This window comes from Pantherophis guttatus, chromosome 4 (assembly GCF_059756535.1).
Source record: "Pantherophis guttatus breed Tessera chromosome 4, ASM5975653v1, whole genome shotgun sequence".
Lineage (NCBI taxonomy): Eukaryota > Metazoa > Chordata > Lepidosauria > Squamata > Colubridae > Pantherophis > Pantherophis guttatus.
The window spans coordinates 137,899,560-137,912,834 of NC_142066.1; the positions used below are offsets into that span (position 1 = coordinate 137,899,560).

The 13,275-nt window shown below is 37.6% G+C and overlaps 1 protein-coding gene across 2 annotated transcripts in view; it reads left to right on the forward strand.

Moving 5' to 3' along the window:
• Positions 1-13,275, forward strand: part of GPR158 (G protein-coupled receptor 158) — a 144,799-nt gene that overhangs the window by 121,023 nt on the left and 10,501 nt on the right. For both annotated transcript variants that reach the window (XR_004588529.2, XM_034402122.2), the window contains exons 8-10: positions 8,045-8,183; positions 9,196-9,301; positions 10,318-10,464. Coding sequence is in view for 1 of the 2 variants with exons in the window: in XM_034402122.2 (XP_034258013.1) it covers positions 8,045-8,183; positions 9,196-9,301; positions 10,318-10,464 (392 nt within the window). In the remaining variant the exon portion in view is untranslated. The remainder of the gene's footprint in view (positions 1-8,044; positions 8,184-9,195; positions 9,302-10,317; positions 10,465-13,275) is intronic.

Sequence of the window (13,275 nt, forward strand, 5' to 3'; positions counted from 1 at the left end):
CCTCAAGAGTCTTCTTTAAGGCAGAAAATAGGATGGAAAAAGTAGAAAATAGGATGGAAAAAGCCTTTTCTGCAGCTGCTGGACTTGCTTTCTATCCCAACCTGGTCAATGACAAGAGGCCCTAGTGAGGCATCATACATCAATCTCAGATCCTCCTTAATCATAACAGGCAGAAGATGTCCAGCTAGCTAGTGGAGCAGCAGTGCAGCTGGTGTTTGGTCAGGCACTACCATGCATGACAGAGCCACAGGGCCCTAGCCAATGTGATTTCCCCATGTTTTCAATCAAAAATACCAGAGTAGATTTATTTTCTTTCTTCAATCTTTGTGCCACTTTTCTTATTTGGAAGATCCTACCTGTTTCTCCTTTCTTTCCTTCCTGAATTCAGACTACATAGGCAAAGAGGCAGGATATGCATAGATCTTGGTTGAACCAGGATTAGGAGAAGCAAGGCAAGTGCAAGTGTTTAGCAGTTGCCATCATGACAGGAGAGAGAGTGGGGGGAGGGACCCTGCTTAGATAGCTTCCACTTGGGGGAAGTCAGTGTTCCATAACTTCCTGGAAATAGGAAACATTGAGAATAGTCCTAATCCTAATAGAACCTAAAGTAAATTAGTGGTTCAAGAACAAGTTAAGGCTAAGGTTAAGAAACATACCCTGAAAGAAAAATTAAAGACAGATTTCGTATGATTAGAGAAGAATTGTGTAGGACAAATAGAGGCAATCTTTCCTTGTTAGATTCCACCATTTTTAAACAGTCTAGCTCTACTATCCCAGAAATAAAGCAGAAACAAGATGGCTTGAAACTATAAAATGCAGTTGTGTAAGATCAAAATTTTCTTTCATACAGTGATTCTTTTCCCTTTTTTAATGTATCAAGTTGACTTCACATTTTTCACATTTAATAGCCTATGAATTGTTCTACACACCTTAATTGGCCCAAAGTATTTGAGAAATGTATCTTGTAAATGGAAGAAAAGAAATGAAGAGATTTTAGCCCAAATATTTAGAAAGAGCAAGCTTGCTTGCTGTTGATTGATGCAGTGGACAAACTTTTTCTCTTTTTTGTGGTTTGCATTTCATAGAACATTATCCCTTGGGAACTGCATACAGTTGGAGCAAGGCATGAGTGGGTGTGGTAAGACAAGATGTTTATGGAAACCTGCATTTTCTATCTGAAATGTCCTTTCCTCTTTCTGAAACTCTCTTTTTCTTGATTAAGCAGTTGTATGGCAGTATGCTATCTTTTTTTTTTTTTTATCAGAGAACTAAACTGACAGGAGTTGTAGAGGGCTAACATAAGCCCAAAGCCCAAACTCATCTGTGAATTAAGCTAAGAGCTATTTGGAAATAAGTTTCTCATTTCTGGTTTATTGTGTCTATCTCCATGGGAAGATGCAAATGATGCAAATTACATCACATATATGTTTATGTCATGAAGCACATAACATACGGGGCTTTCAATTTAGTGTAATTTTTTTTTATTTCATCTTTTTAGGATTATAGTAGACATAAAAGCAATGACAAGACAATTTTAATAAATCTAAAGATACAACATATTCCTGATCCATAAAACATATCTTTGAACACTCTTTTCATCTCATGTCTTCAGCCTTTGTACTCCAACTTAGTTATCTGATTCTTTTATTATGTTTCTCAAATTATATTGAAGTGCCCAGTTAAAAATTCTAAACTGATAGGATAATATTGTTTTTATATATGTGCGTGCATCTTTGTATATGTAGGTGTCAGAAACAGCTATAATTAAGCTTTCTGCCATATAGCAAAGCAGAGTGGAGCCAAAACAACAGGAGCAAAGAAAGATCTTAAAAGGACCTATTAATGTTAATGTCACTACAGAGTCTTGTTTAATGTTATCTAGGAGGCCAAAATTTTATACTACTTTAACCTAATGTATGTGGGCACTAAAATTTCTACCCAGAATTATACCATTACAGATAACAAACTGATTCCAAACTGTTCTTAGGCAAGTGCAGACTGAATCTTCAACTCTTTTAACTTCCAATCACTTTGAATGATCACTGGTATATTATGATCTTTATAGAAAATGTATTTTCAACATTGATTCCTGCAGTTGTTGAGATTCAGAAATCAGTTAGTATCCTATACTGGCATGTAATAGTTCACCATGACTATCCATACTGTCGTATCACAATAACTTTATTATGTAACATAGTGCAGTTAAAATAGTTGATTAAGTTGGTATCTCTGATGCAATTTTTGCTGTTTGCATTGTGCTTTTATGACTGAGTTTAATTCATCTTGCTTCTATCTGGCCTCTTAACTTCACTTTCATTTAATTTTTCAGTCTTTGATAAACATTCGTTCATGCCTGAAAGCTTTGCATCTAACTGTTGTTTCTTAGAATACCTAGACCGCAGGAAATTATGAAGCCTAGATATCCCGCTTGTTGCTGGAATGTTGGAGTGGTCTTTTTCCAAAGGGTAAAGAGTTGGAAGAGTACATTCTACCTATTCAAATTTAGAAAGAAAATTAAATGATTGAAGGAGGTCTCACCCCTATCTATTTTACATATAGTCAATTCAATTCAGTTCTTCAAGTATTAGTGGAGAAGGTTCTATGCTGCAGATCAGTATGTTGTTCATTTATATCTTATTATGGTTTATTCCAGGCAGTTCAGTTAATCGACTTATGATAGAGAAATCACTGGTTTAAATAAACTCAAAACCAAGATAAAGTCATAGCCTAGACAAACTCAGCATTTTGGACAGATATCCAAGAACTGAGGAGCTATGAAACTTTTCCCAAGAATTCCATCTTACTTTTCTCGAATAATAATACTCCTTGATTTTCATGCTCTTTTAAAAATGTACTCATATTGACTGCCATTTCAAAGCCATCGTAATTTGGCACAAGTCAGTGATGAGTTCTCTGCAGAATGAAACTCATGACAGTTGTGCTGGCTTTGAAAAAAGTTGTCTAAGAGATATTATAATAGAAATATGCACCTATCCTAATTAACTTCAGACTTTCTTATTGTACTGGACTAGCTCCTCAGACAGTCCTATGTGTTAATTCTCAGCCTTGGGTTTCAGCCAATTATTTTTGACAAAATTGCTAAATAAGTGGTTGTATTACAAAGATTGTAGCATTAGCAGTTCTCTGTACTGATCTTAGAACATACTGTACTGCCTTTATAATTGGATCAGAATAACAAGTCATATTAAAGTGCCTCCTTGTTCTTATTGTGTAATCAGAATTATGGCTCATGGTCCAATTGTAACATAAAAAATGCTTATATTTTGTTAACATCTGCAGACTTTCCTATGCAAATTGTGATGTTAGCTTAGAATTAATTATATGAAGCTAATTCCTCACCCTACAACATAATTTCACAGGATACATCTAAGTTGGGTAATTGTTGCTTTGGGTAATAAATTGTTTTTTTCAAGTACAATGATATGTTCATTACTGCTAATTATACTAGTGTAATTTTAGGCTTAGTGCAAAGATATACATACTTAAACTAGCTTGTGCTGGAAATGGGTTTTGATTTTTGTAGGATCCTGATAAATCTAATTATTTTTCAGCCGCCAAAGCATTTCCATTTTCTAGGCATATATTTAATAGATTCCTGTTTGATCTGAATACTAGCCTATAATTCAAGGGTTCTTGACATTTTTTGGACTGGTAAAAGCATGTTATCACCACTTGAACAAAATTTGTGCCAGGGTGGTGCTAATAGCCAACTGCCAAACTTAACAACTATTATCATTATTATTTTGTACAAGTCAAAGACTGCACATAATGTTCCCTCTACCTATTTTTCCCCCCACTGGCTCAAAGTACCATAATTCAGCTGAGTCCCTAAGGGAGATCTATAACTCACAGTCTACTGGTTTCTAGTCCCGCACCTTAACTCCTACACCAAACATTTTTCCCCATATCTCTCTCCCTCCCCCCCACACACATACTTTTTTCCAATGCAGTAACCCATCCTTTTACAGGGCTTATGTGGGGCTTAATAGTATTGTTAGAATAGGTTCTTTTGTTGACCTTGGTGAGCAGCGGTGAATTATTAGCTTTTAAAAACAGCATACGTAGTGCCCTACTGGACTGGATCTCTGGTTCATCTAGGCCAGTAACCTGTTCTCACATGGCCAACCAACTACCCAAGGAAGTCCATTGGTATTCCAACAGATGGCCTTCAGAGGCAGACACATATCCAGCAAAGCTAATAGCCTCTAATCACCAAGTTAATAGTTATTGATTCCCCAAATATTTACTGAAACACAGTTCTGCTTTAGATTACAGTTCAAGGTGCTGGCTTTTATTTTAAAGGTCTACCTGGTTGGATCTTGAGTATCTTCAGGTGAATTCTATCACCCATGAAGATCCCCAAAACAGATTCCTTCCTGGGTTCCCACCCTTATGTAATGTCATCTATCAGAATCTTGGGAGCAAGCAATCTTTATCACTGTTCTCTGGAATAGTATCTTCCTAGAGATCAGATCAGATTTCCCCCAACATTTTTCGATTTACATAAAGCCAATAATATTTGGTTGTTTCAGTAAGACTTTGGGATCCAACAATAATATGCATCCCTCATGCTGGGGAATTACTCTTTTGTTAAGTGGTTTTTCCAGATCTATGATTTCTTTTCCTTCTTTGTTTTATCCATTTATTTTTATTTATTTATTTATTTATATTTGCTTTATTGTTATTATGGTTATTGTGGGTTTTTTTTTAATTTTATAGTTCTACACATTTTAAGCCATCCAGAGATAGTGGTTGATTGGCAGCATACAAACCCAGTAAATAAATAAATAAGATTAATACAACTTTTGCTAGTACAGATGCTTATATTTATTCTTTGGCAAAATACCTACATAGACTAAACTATCTTTTCTTGAATAATGCAACATAGTTGAACTAATGATAAAGGAGGCTAACATAGAAGGCTACAGAATAGAACATTATTATATAGAAAACTAGGAGTATGCAAACATTTCAGGTCTGAACCACTTAGAACTGGAAGAATCCCAGCAACACCTCTCTTGTGTGAAATACATGATGTTCAGCCTCAAAATAAGTTTATTTCAAATTTAAAACACTATGCTTTGAGTTCCAATGCTTCCAACAGTACTAGAACAGCTGTTTTTGCACTTAAGATATGAAGTCCATAGGCTTCACTATAGTCTGGTTACTTGACATGATATGTTTCTCTGCTTCCCATGACATCTGCCTGGCTGATTTCATGTGTAGGATTGGTATGCTCCAAGTTCCTTCAATTAAACAATGCCATCTGTTGAGATCTAGAAGTGGGCTTTTTTTTTTTTTTTTATAGCAGAGGTAATAATGGTGGTGATGAACGTAGCTGAGGTTTGCTATTCTTCTTAAGTTCCAGACAGATTTCTTGTCTCTTCTGCTGCTTTGGCCATGAGGTGTCAAGAAGAAATCATTTAGAAAAGGATGTTTCACAAAACCAAGAGCATGAGCCCAGCCCCACTCCCAATTCTTTAAAGCAGCCCCCTCATTTTCTTGAATTGCACAGATCCCGTCTGCCATGTAATCTTGGGCAAAATTGCAACCTCTTTAAAGAGTGGCATAGAGGTGATATGTTCACACATCCATTTGTTCTGAAGAGGACTTTTGGAATAAAACGCAAATATTTCTACCAACCTAATTTCAAATATTGAATCATATCTTCAGTGTGCCCCCTCCCCCCAATGTGGAGTGATACTTCTTGATAGTCCACTTCTTAAAATGCCCTATTTGATATCTTGATTCTGCAAATGCCAATTTGAATCTGGCCCAAAGACAAGTTTCCAGGGTTGAGAAGAACTAAATGGATTAATATAAAAAGAGTTTTCTTCTATCCTGAGATAGCTTCAATGTTAAACAGACACAGAAAGACAAAGAGACAGAAAGACAGAGAGAGAGAGAGAGAGAGAGAGAGAGAGAGAGAGAGAGAGAGAGAGAGAGAGAGCGACCCATTTATTGACAAGAAGCAAAGTAATTGGAGCTTCTGTAGGGAAGTAAATATTGCATATTTTTCCTCACATGTATGTTTGCCATAAGTTACATGCATCACTGATCTCAAAAAGTGGTGTTGGCCTAAGGAGGCGTAGTCATCTTCCACTGGAGATGTGAACAAAGACAGGGAAAAAGGAGACACAGAAGAGGAAGTGAAAATTTTAGCATCCTAATCACTGTCATCCAAATTGTCTTGGGGAATTTTCAATTTCAAAGCACCACAAAATTCCAGTGTTTGTCCCAAGGGAAATCTGATTTTTGTTCTGCATATCGGTAAAACTGAATTGCTTAATATTTTAGTTGTACCTTTTAAAAAATATTCTAAGATTGTATTATTGACAAGAAGCAATGACAAATTATTATATTGTTCTTGGTAGCACAGTTATGCAGGAATTCAGACAGTTCCACTTTTGCAAGCAAAGGATCTTAGGGGTGAAGTTAAATCTCTCTTTTTTTGCTAAATCATGCCGTATTTCTTCACTTTCTTTGCCATCTAATAATTGTGTGTATCTTCATGTCAAGCAACATGGACAACTCTACTGCAGGATCAATTTCCTAACTAGTTGAGCTAGTTCCAAGGGCATATGTAATAGTTATATTTTAGCATACATCTCATTGCTACATAGATGACTTCTCCTGGACATATGTGTATGTATTTGCCTGAAGAAACCAGGACTCCTTTGTTTCGTATCTTCTATGAAAATGCATACCCTTAATTATTGCTCCTATGGCAATATATACTACATTTTGTCCTTCATTTACAAATGCTGACTTAGTAAACGAAAAAAAAAAAGGCTAGTTAATTGTTTATGGGGGGGGAACCTCTTCTGATGTGTTGAGCTAATACTGTATAGAGGTCTGCCATCTTTTTCAAACAGGAACTTGGCTTTTGAATAACGGGATAGCAAAATTCAGCAGAAAGCTAGTAGAGAAAGTGAAGTGAATTAGAGGGCTGTTTGTTTGTTTTTTAGCTTTTTCTGCTGCAACACCTAGTTTAATTTCGTTTTGCTTTTAATAATTCTACCCCTCTTTATAGGACATAATAAAAAAGTTCATAATCTAAGTCTCTATGGAGCTTCCTTTCTTGCATATGGCTTCCTCCCTCCTGGGTGGTTATTGAAATGTAATAATGTTTTCTGTTACTGAAGACTTTTAGCAAGCAGGATTAGTTTTATTTTAATATGTTTTTCCTTTTACTGGGTTTCGACTGTGACTTTTATTTGCCTTATCAGACTAATTGGTTTTCTGATGCTTTTTTTTTTTTTTTTTTTTTTTGGAAGCTACTTTGGGTGCTTTTAAAGCAGAGAAATTAAATCTTTCCTCTTTAAAATAAAGCAAAAATAAATAGAGCTGAACAGTGCTTCAGTTTCAGTCTCCAAAATATGCTTTTGGAGCATACGGGAACAGAAGTGTAGCACCTATCTGCAATATCTTAAAGCAGTTCTTCTTTCTCTCTTGCATGCTTTGAAACACTTTTTGTAAATTTAGATCCAATGCACCACAATGCTTAATAAATAAACCATTCTTGTATTTAAATACTTATTCATTGTGGACATTCATGTGCAATGCTACATACCTAGATATTATAAACAGTTGGCATTAATGGGACAAACCCCTGCTGGTTATGATGGAAATGAATTGCTTATCTCCATGGTCAATATGGAACACATATTGTTCCATCCAAATTTTTTTTGGAGCAACACAGAATTTTAGAATTGTACAAGGGTTTGTGTAAGACTACCAAACTCAATGTATCCCTATTAAATTTCTTTGTTACTCAGAGAAGAAAGTAAATCTCATCTTCCTTTGCGGAACCAACATGTTTCTATTGAAATAAATATTGTGGCTGTGCTTAATATGTAAAACTACATTTATCAGATGGTTGAAGATTAAATAAGAAGAAAAGCAGCATTATGTGATGCTTCTGATGCCAGAAAGTGTATGTGCATGTTTCCAAACAGAGAACGGATCATCATTTTAAATGCCCCTCCACAAATACTAATGGAAACATTTATTTCTTTTTCAGCTGAATTTTTATTTCTCTTATGGAGCGTTTATCTCTGCTATGCAGTGCGGACAGTACCCTCGGCGTTTCACGAGCCACGTTATATGGCTGTTGCAGTTCACATTGAGCTCATTATCTCTGCTATATTCCATATAATTAGGCAAGTGACCCACACTGTTTATTTTGAAGTTCTTAGTATGCAATCTAAAACAATTAACTGGGTTGAGATGCATGTCAGAAGGGCACAACAAAAGCCCTTCTCTCCAGACAAATTAAGAAAAGCTTTACAAATAGTCTCAAATGGATGCAAATTGTACAATGCCTGCCTATTACTTCTGCAAACAGCTTTTTTCATCTCTTCACTTTTCATCACCACACATCTTTGCATGGCAAGATCTGAAAATAATGTTACTTGATGTATAAGTTCATGTGAGATAGATCATCCATTTATCATGTGGTATGTAATATATATTGGACCCATAAATGAATTCAAAGCCAATGCAACTGACACATTATATTGACAATATAACTGTAATATTTTATGACATTTACACTTTCTTTAAGGCTACATTATACTAAATGTGTTGTAATATTCTAATCGTAATGTAAGTAAGATATATGTCACATTAGCTAAAGGTTCCACCCTTTGCATCATTGTGTGCAGTCATGAAATCACAGCTACTGTAACATAACACCGCTTTATATATCGTATAATGGACAGATGTCCCAGGGGGATACTGTGCATGAGCAGAATTAACAAAAATATTCTTCTCTCCCATCAAATTCTACCATCTTAAATAAACCCAGGTTTGAAGCTTTATTAAAATAATCAGCTTCATCCAATACGTATGATATTAAATACATAAAATTCCTATCATGCTGTAGTTTTTAATGCCTTTTTCCCAAAACAGAAGCAACAATGGGCCAAATGCACACAATACTTGTGTGCACGTTTCCACTCTGACACAACAAAATGGGGATGTGAGTATGTGTGCTGAGAAATTGACACACAAACCTCCATGCTTAATAGAACAATGCAAGGCTAGTATCTTTATATTCAGATTTTTTTTTCTTATAAACATCGTTCAGAATTTTTTTTAAAAAAAAATCCACATGACAAAAAATGTGGGGGGAAATGTATTTAGTACTTATATGTAAATGTTGATTTGCAGGTTCAGTCTTGCTTCAAGACTCCAGTCTGATTGGATGCTGATGCTATTCTTTGCACACACACATTTGACTGTGACAGTCACTGTTGGGTTACTTCTGATTCCAAAGGTATTGTCCTTTACACTTTTATTTTGTCAGATATGAAGAAACATGCATACTATAGTAACTACATATATATTTACTATGTAGATAAAACAGTTGTTACATGATCACCTTGCTTGGAGATGGCAATTCTGCAGTCCTGCTTGTTAATGGGAAGAGGCATCAGTCCCGGATAGTATTCCCCGCTGATGCTTAGGTGGCAACGGGATGGGAAGGTGTTATGGATAAGTCCTCCAGAGCACAGATGGATGCATGGATGGCATGAAGGGCAGGCTGGTGCTCTGGGCTCCAAAGTGCATGGGAACGTTGAGTGCCACTGGCTAGAGGGTGCATAACTGGGTGTATGACTGAGTGTGGTCAGATGCTTTGGAACATGGGTGAGGCACTCAAGCACAGGCTAGTGCACTCAAGACAGGTATTATAGACCATGTATCATGGGAGCGGTTTTTTCTATAGCTGACACTCTAGAATGCAGGCAGGTTAAAAAGCAGCAGAAACAGGGGTGACTTCCAATTTCCTTCTGGCTTCCCAATTGACTTTGCTTATGGGAAGCCCAGGGAACATCGGAATTCACAATCATGTGAATTCTGGCTGTTTGCTAAGCACCCAGATCATGCTCCTGTAATCATGGGGATGCTGCAATGGCGACAGACTGGTTGCAGGTCCCCCTTATTCGGTGATGTCGTAACTTTGAACAGCTATTTAATGAGTGGTTGTAATTAGAGAACTGTATGGAATCTAACGAGTCCCTGTTCAAACACCTTTGTAACCCTAGAAGCTCCAATCTTTAATTTGCCTGATAACATGTACTTTGATTTCCCAACAGGTTGATATCCAGCAACTAATCTTCATTTAATTAGGAAATTGCCTAACGTTAAGTTTTTGAATGTCAAAATGTGCCTTACAAATTTTCCCAAATGAAAATGAGGGTGGGTGGTTGAACAGGTGCACATTCCTTGATTTCTTTCTTATGCTTACACCTCCTTATATTTATTTAGCAAAAACTTAACATATTTTTACAGTTTTCCCATTCAAGCAACAATCCGCGAGATGATATGGCTACTGAAGTCTATGAAGATGAGCTCGACATGGGTAGATCTGGATCTTATCTGAATAGCAGTATCAATTCAGCATGGAGTGAACATAGTTTGGATCCAGAAGACATTAGGGTACTTTCCAATTTAGTAAATTACATGATTTTTTAAGAAAAAAAAACCTTTACAGAAGGGTCTTCAATTTAATATAGATAAAATCCTGGATAAGGATAAGGATAACTTTATTGTCATTGTACGTATATACACAGTACACCCATACAACAAAATTCACATAACACCCAAAGACCATGCCCAACACACATAACAATCCCCAAACACCCCTCCCATCCACCACAAATTCCCTACCCCTGAACCACCCAAAGTGGTTAGTTCATTAGTTAGTTAATAAGTTAGTTCTCGTAAAATCTATCTATCTCCCAAATTAACTACAAACAGCATTATGTATTATATTTTTGGACTGCATAGAATGCTTATGTTATAATCTCCCCCACCTTCCGCACCTTAATAGAAAGGAATGAAATAATAGACAAATAATTGCAACTCTATGGAATAACCAACTTGATCTGCCATGGACTGAGATTTGATTGAGGTTCTTAATAATAATAATAATAATAATAATAATAATAATAATAATAATAATAATAATAATAATAATAATAATAATTATTATTATTATTATTATTATTATTATTATTATTATTATTATTATTATTTTATTTCTATACCGCCCTTCTCCCGAAGGACTCAGGGTGGTGTACAGCCTATTAAAAACACAAAACAACATCAGTTAAAATAGTTTAAAATTAATAAGTAAATTCGGCTAAATTTTTAAAACCCTAGAAATTTAAAACCCAATTTAAAATTGTTATGTTGATAGCCCAGCCTGGCGGAACAACAGGGTCTTGAGTGCGCAACGAAATACCTGAAGGTCGGAGATCTTACGTATTTCCGGGGGCAGTCCATTCCACAGGGCTGGGGCACCCACAGAGAAGGCCCTCCCCCTGGGTGTCACCAGCTGACATAACTTGGCCGATGGCACCCTGAGGAGGCCCTCTCTGTGGGAGCAAACTGGCCGGTGGGAGGCTATTGGTGGCAGAAGTCGGTCTCGAAGGTACCCGGGTCCTATGCCATGAAGCGCTTTAAAGGTGGTGACCAGCACCTTGAATCGCACCCGGAAGACCACTGGGAGTCAGTGCAGCTCGCGCAGGAGGGGTGTCATAACCACCCACACGGCCGCATTCTGGACCAGCTGGAGCCTCCGAGTGCTCTTCAAGGGGAGCCCCATGTAGAGAGCATTACAATAGTCCAGCCGGGAGGTGACAAGGGCGTGAGTGACCATGCACAAGGCGTCCCGGTCCAGAAAGGGCTGCAACTGGCGAATCAGGTGAACCTGATAAAAGGTCCCCCTGGCCACGGCCGTCATATGCTCTTTTAAAGACAGCCGTGCGTCCAGGAGGACACCCAGATTGTGAGCCCTCTCTGTGGGGGGCAAGGATTCACCCCCAATAGTCAGCGATGGCACCTGCTGACTATATCGGGACGCCGGGAGCCACAGCCACTCAGTCTTGGAAGGGTTGAGTTTGAGCCTGTTCCTCCCCATCCAGACCCGCACGGCCTCCAGGCAGCCAAGATTATACATTGATAATCACAGCCTCCTCTCAAAAATCAGTCTTTCACTAATGAAAAAGAGGGAGCCAAGTAGAATTCTTAATTGGAAAAAAACAACTTATTAGCATGGAGCTAACTATCTCTCTTAGCAATAGCAATAGCACTTACACTTATATACTGCTTTACAGAGCTTTACAGCTCTCTCTAAGCGGTTTTTTTACAGAGTCAGCATATTGCCCCCGACGATCTGAGTCCTCATTTTATCTACCTCGGAAGGATGGAAGGCTGAGTCAACCTTGAGCCTGATGAGATTTGAACTGTCAAATTGCAGTCAGCTGGCAGTCAGCAAAAGTAGGATGCAGTACTGCACTCTAACCACTGCACCACTGTAGCTCACGGCTTAGGCATGATTTCATGGGTCGCTGAAATTTTAGAGTTACTGTGGGGAAAAAAGAACTGGGCCATCCTTAAGCTTTGCTTGGGATGAGCATTAGGGATTGTGATTTGATGATGTCTGGGTCTGGGTTATCTCTGATTTAGGAGTTACTAATTGTGCATTGACATTCAACTCACTGCTGGCAATGTTAAATTCTTTTAATCTGTAAGTGTTTTAATTGTTAATCCTTCAAAAAGTTATTTGAGGCCAGCTTTCAATTGTCCTTAGTTCTGCCAACCTAAAAATCTTGAAAACACGTAAAAAGTACTGTATTCTCTCCAGCTGATCAATAGAGAGTTGCAAACAATGTCACTCAACTAATGCCTTATCTTGAGGCATCTCCTGCCTTTCCTATCAAAATTTCCTTTATCTCCAGTATATACAAAAGGGAAATAATTTGTTAGGACCTCCTCACAGTCTTTACGCTGCGTGCATTTTTTGTTTGCTCCTCTCAAAATCTGAGTGATGATTATAAGAGGAAGCTCCTAGCTGCAAAGCTGCTATTCTTACTACATCTAAAAGCTTCTTGCAGCTATAAAGACATTTTCCCCCAATATCCACCTGTTAGGTTTTTCGGGGGATGCCATGGGAGACTATGGCCTTAAAGATGCCCAATGTAGGGTAGTCCAACGGCTTGTGGACATAGACTTACAATATCTGAGAGCTAGAGCCAATAAAACCTGCTCCCCTCTGGTCTTCAGCCAACTTAATAATTTTGGACTGAGGATGGCCTCATATTTCTATACTCTAACCATCCCTAAGTATAGAAGAGTCTTCTCCCTTGCTCGTTTTAACGTCTTGCCTTCAGCATTGCTGGACGGTCGATTCAAGAGGCTTCCGAGGGGCGAGCGGCTATGTCCCTGTGGTAGAGCGGAGGTTGA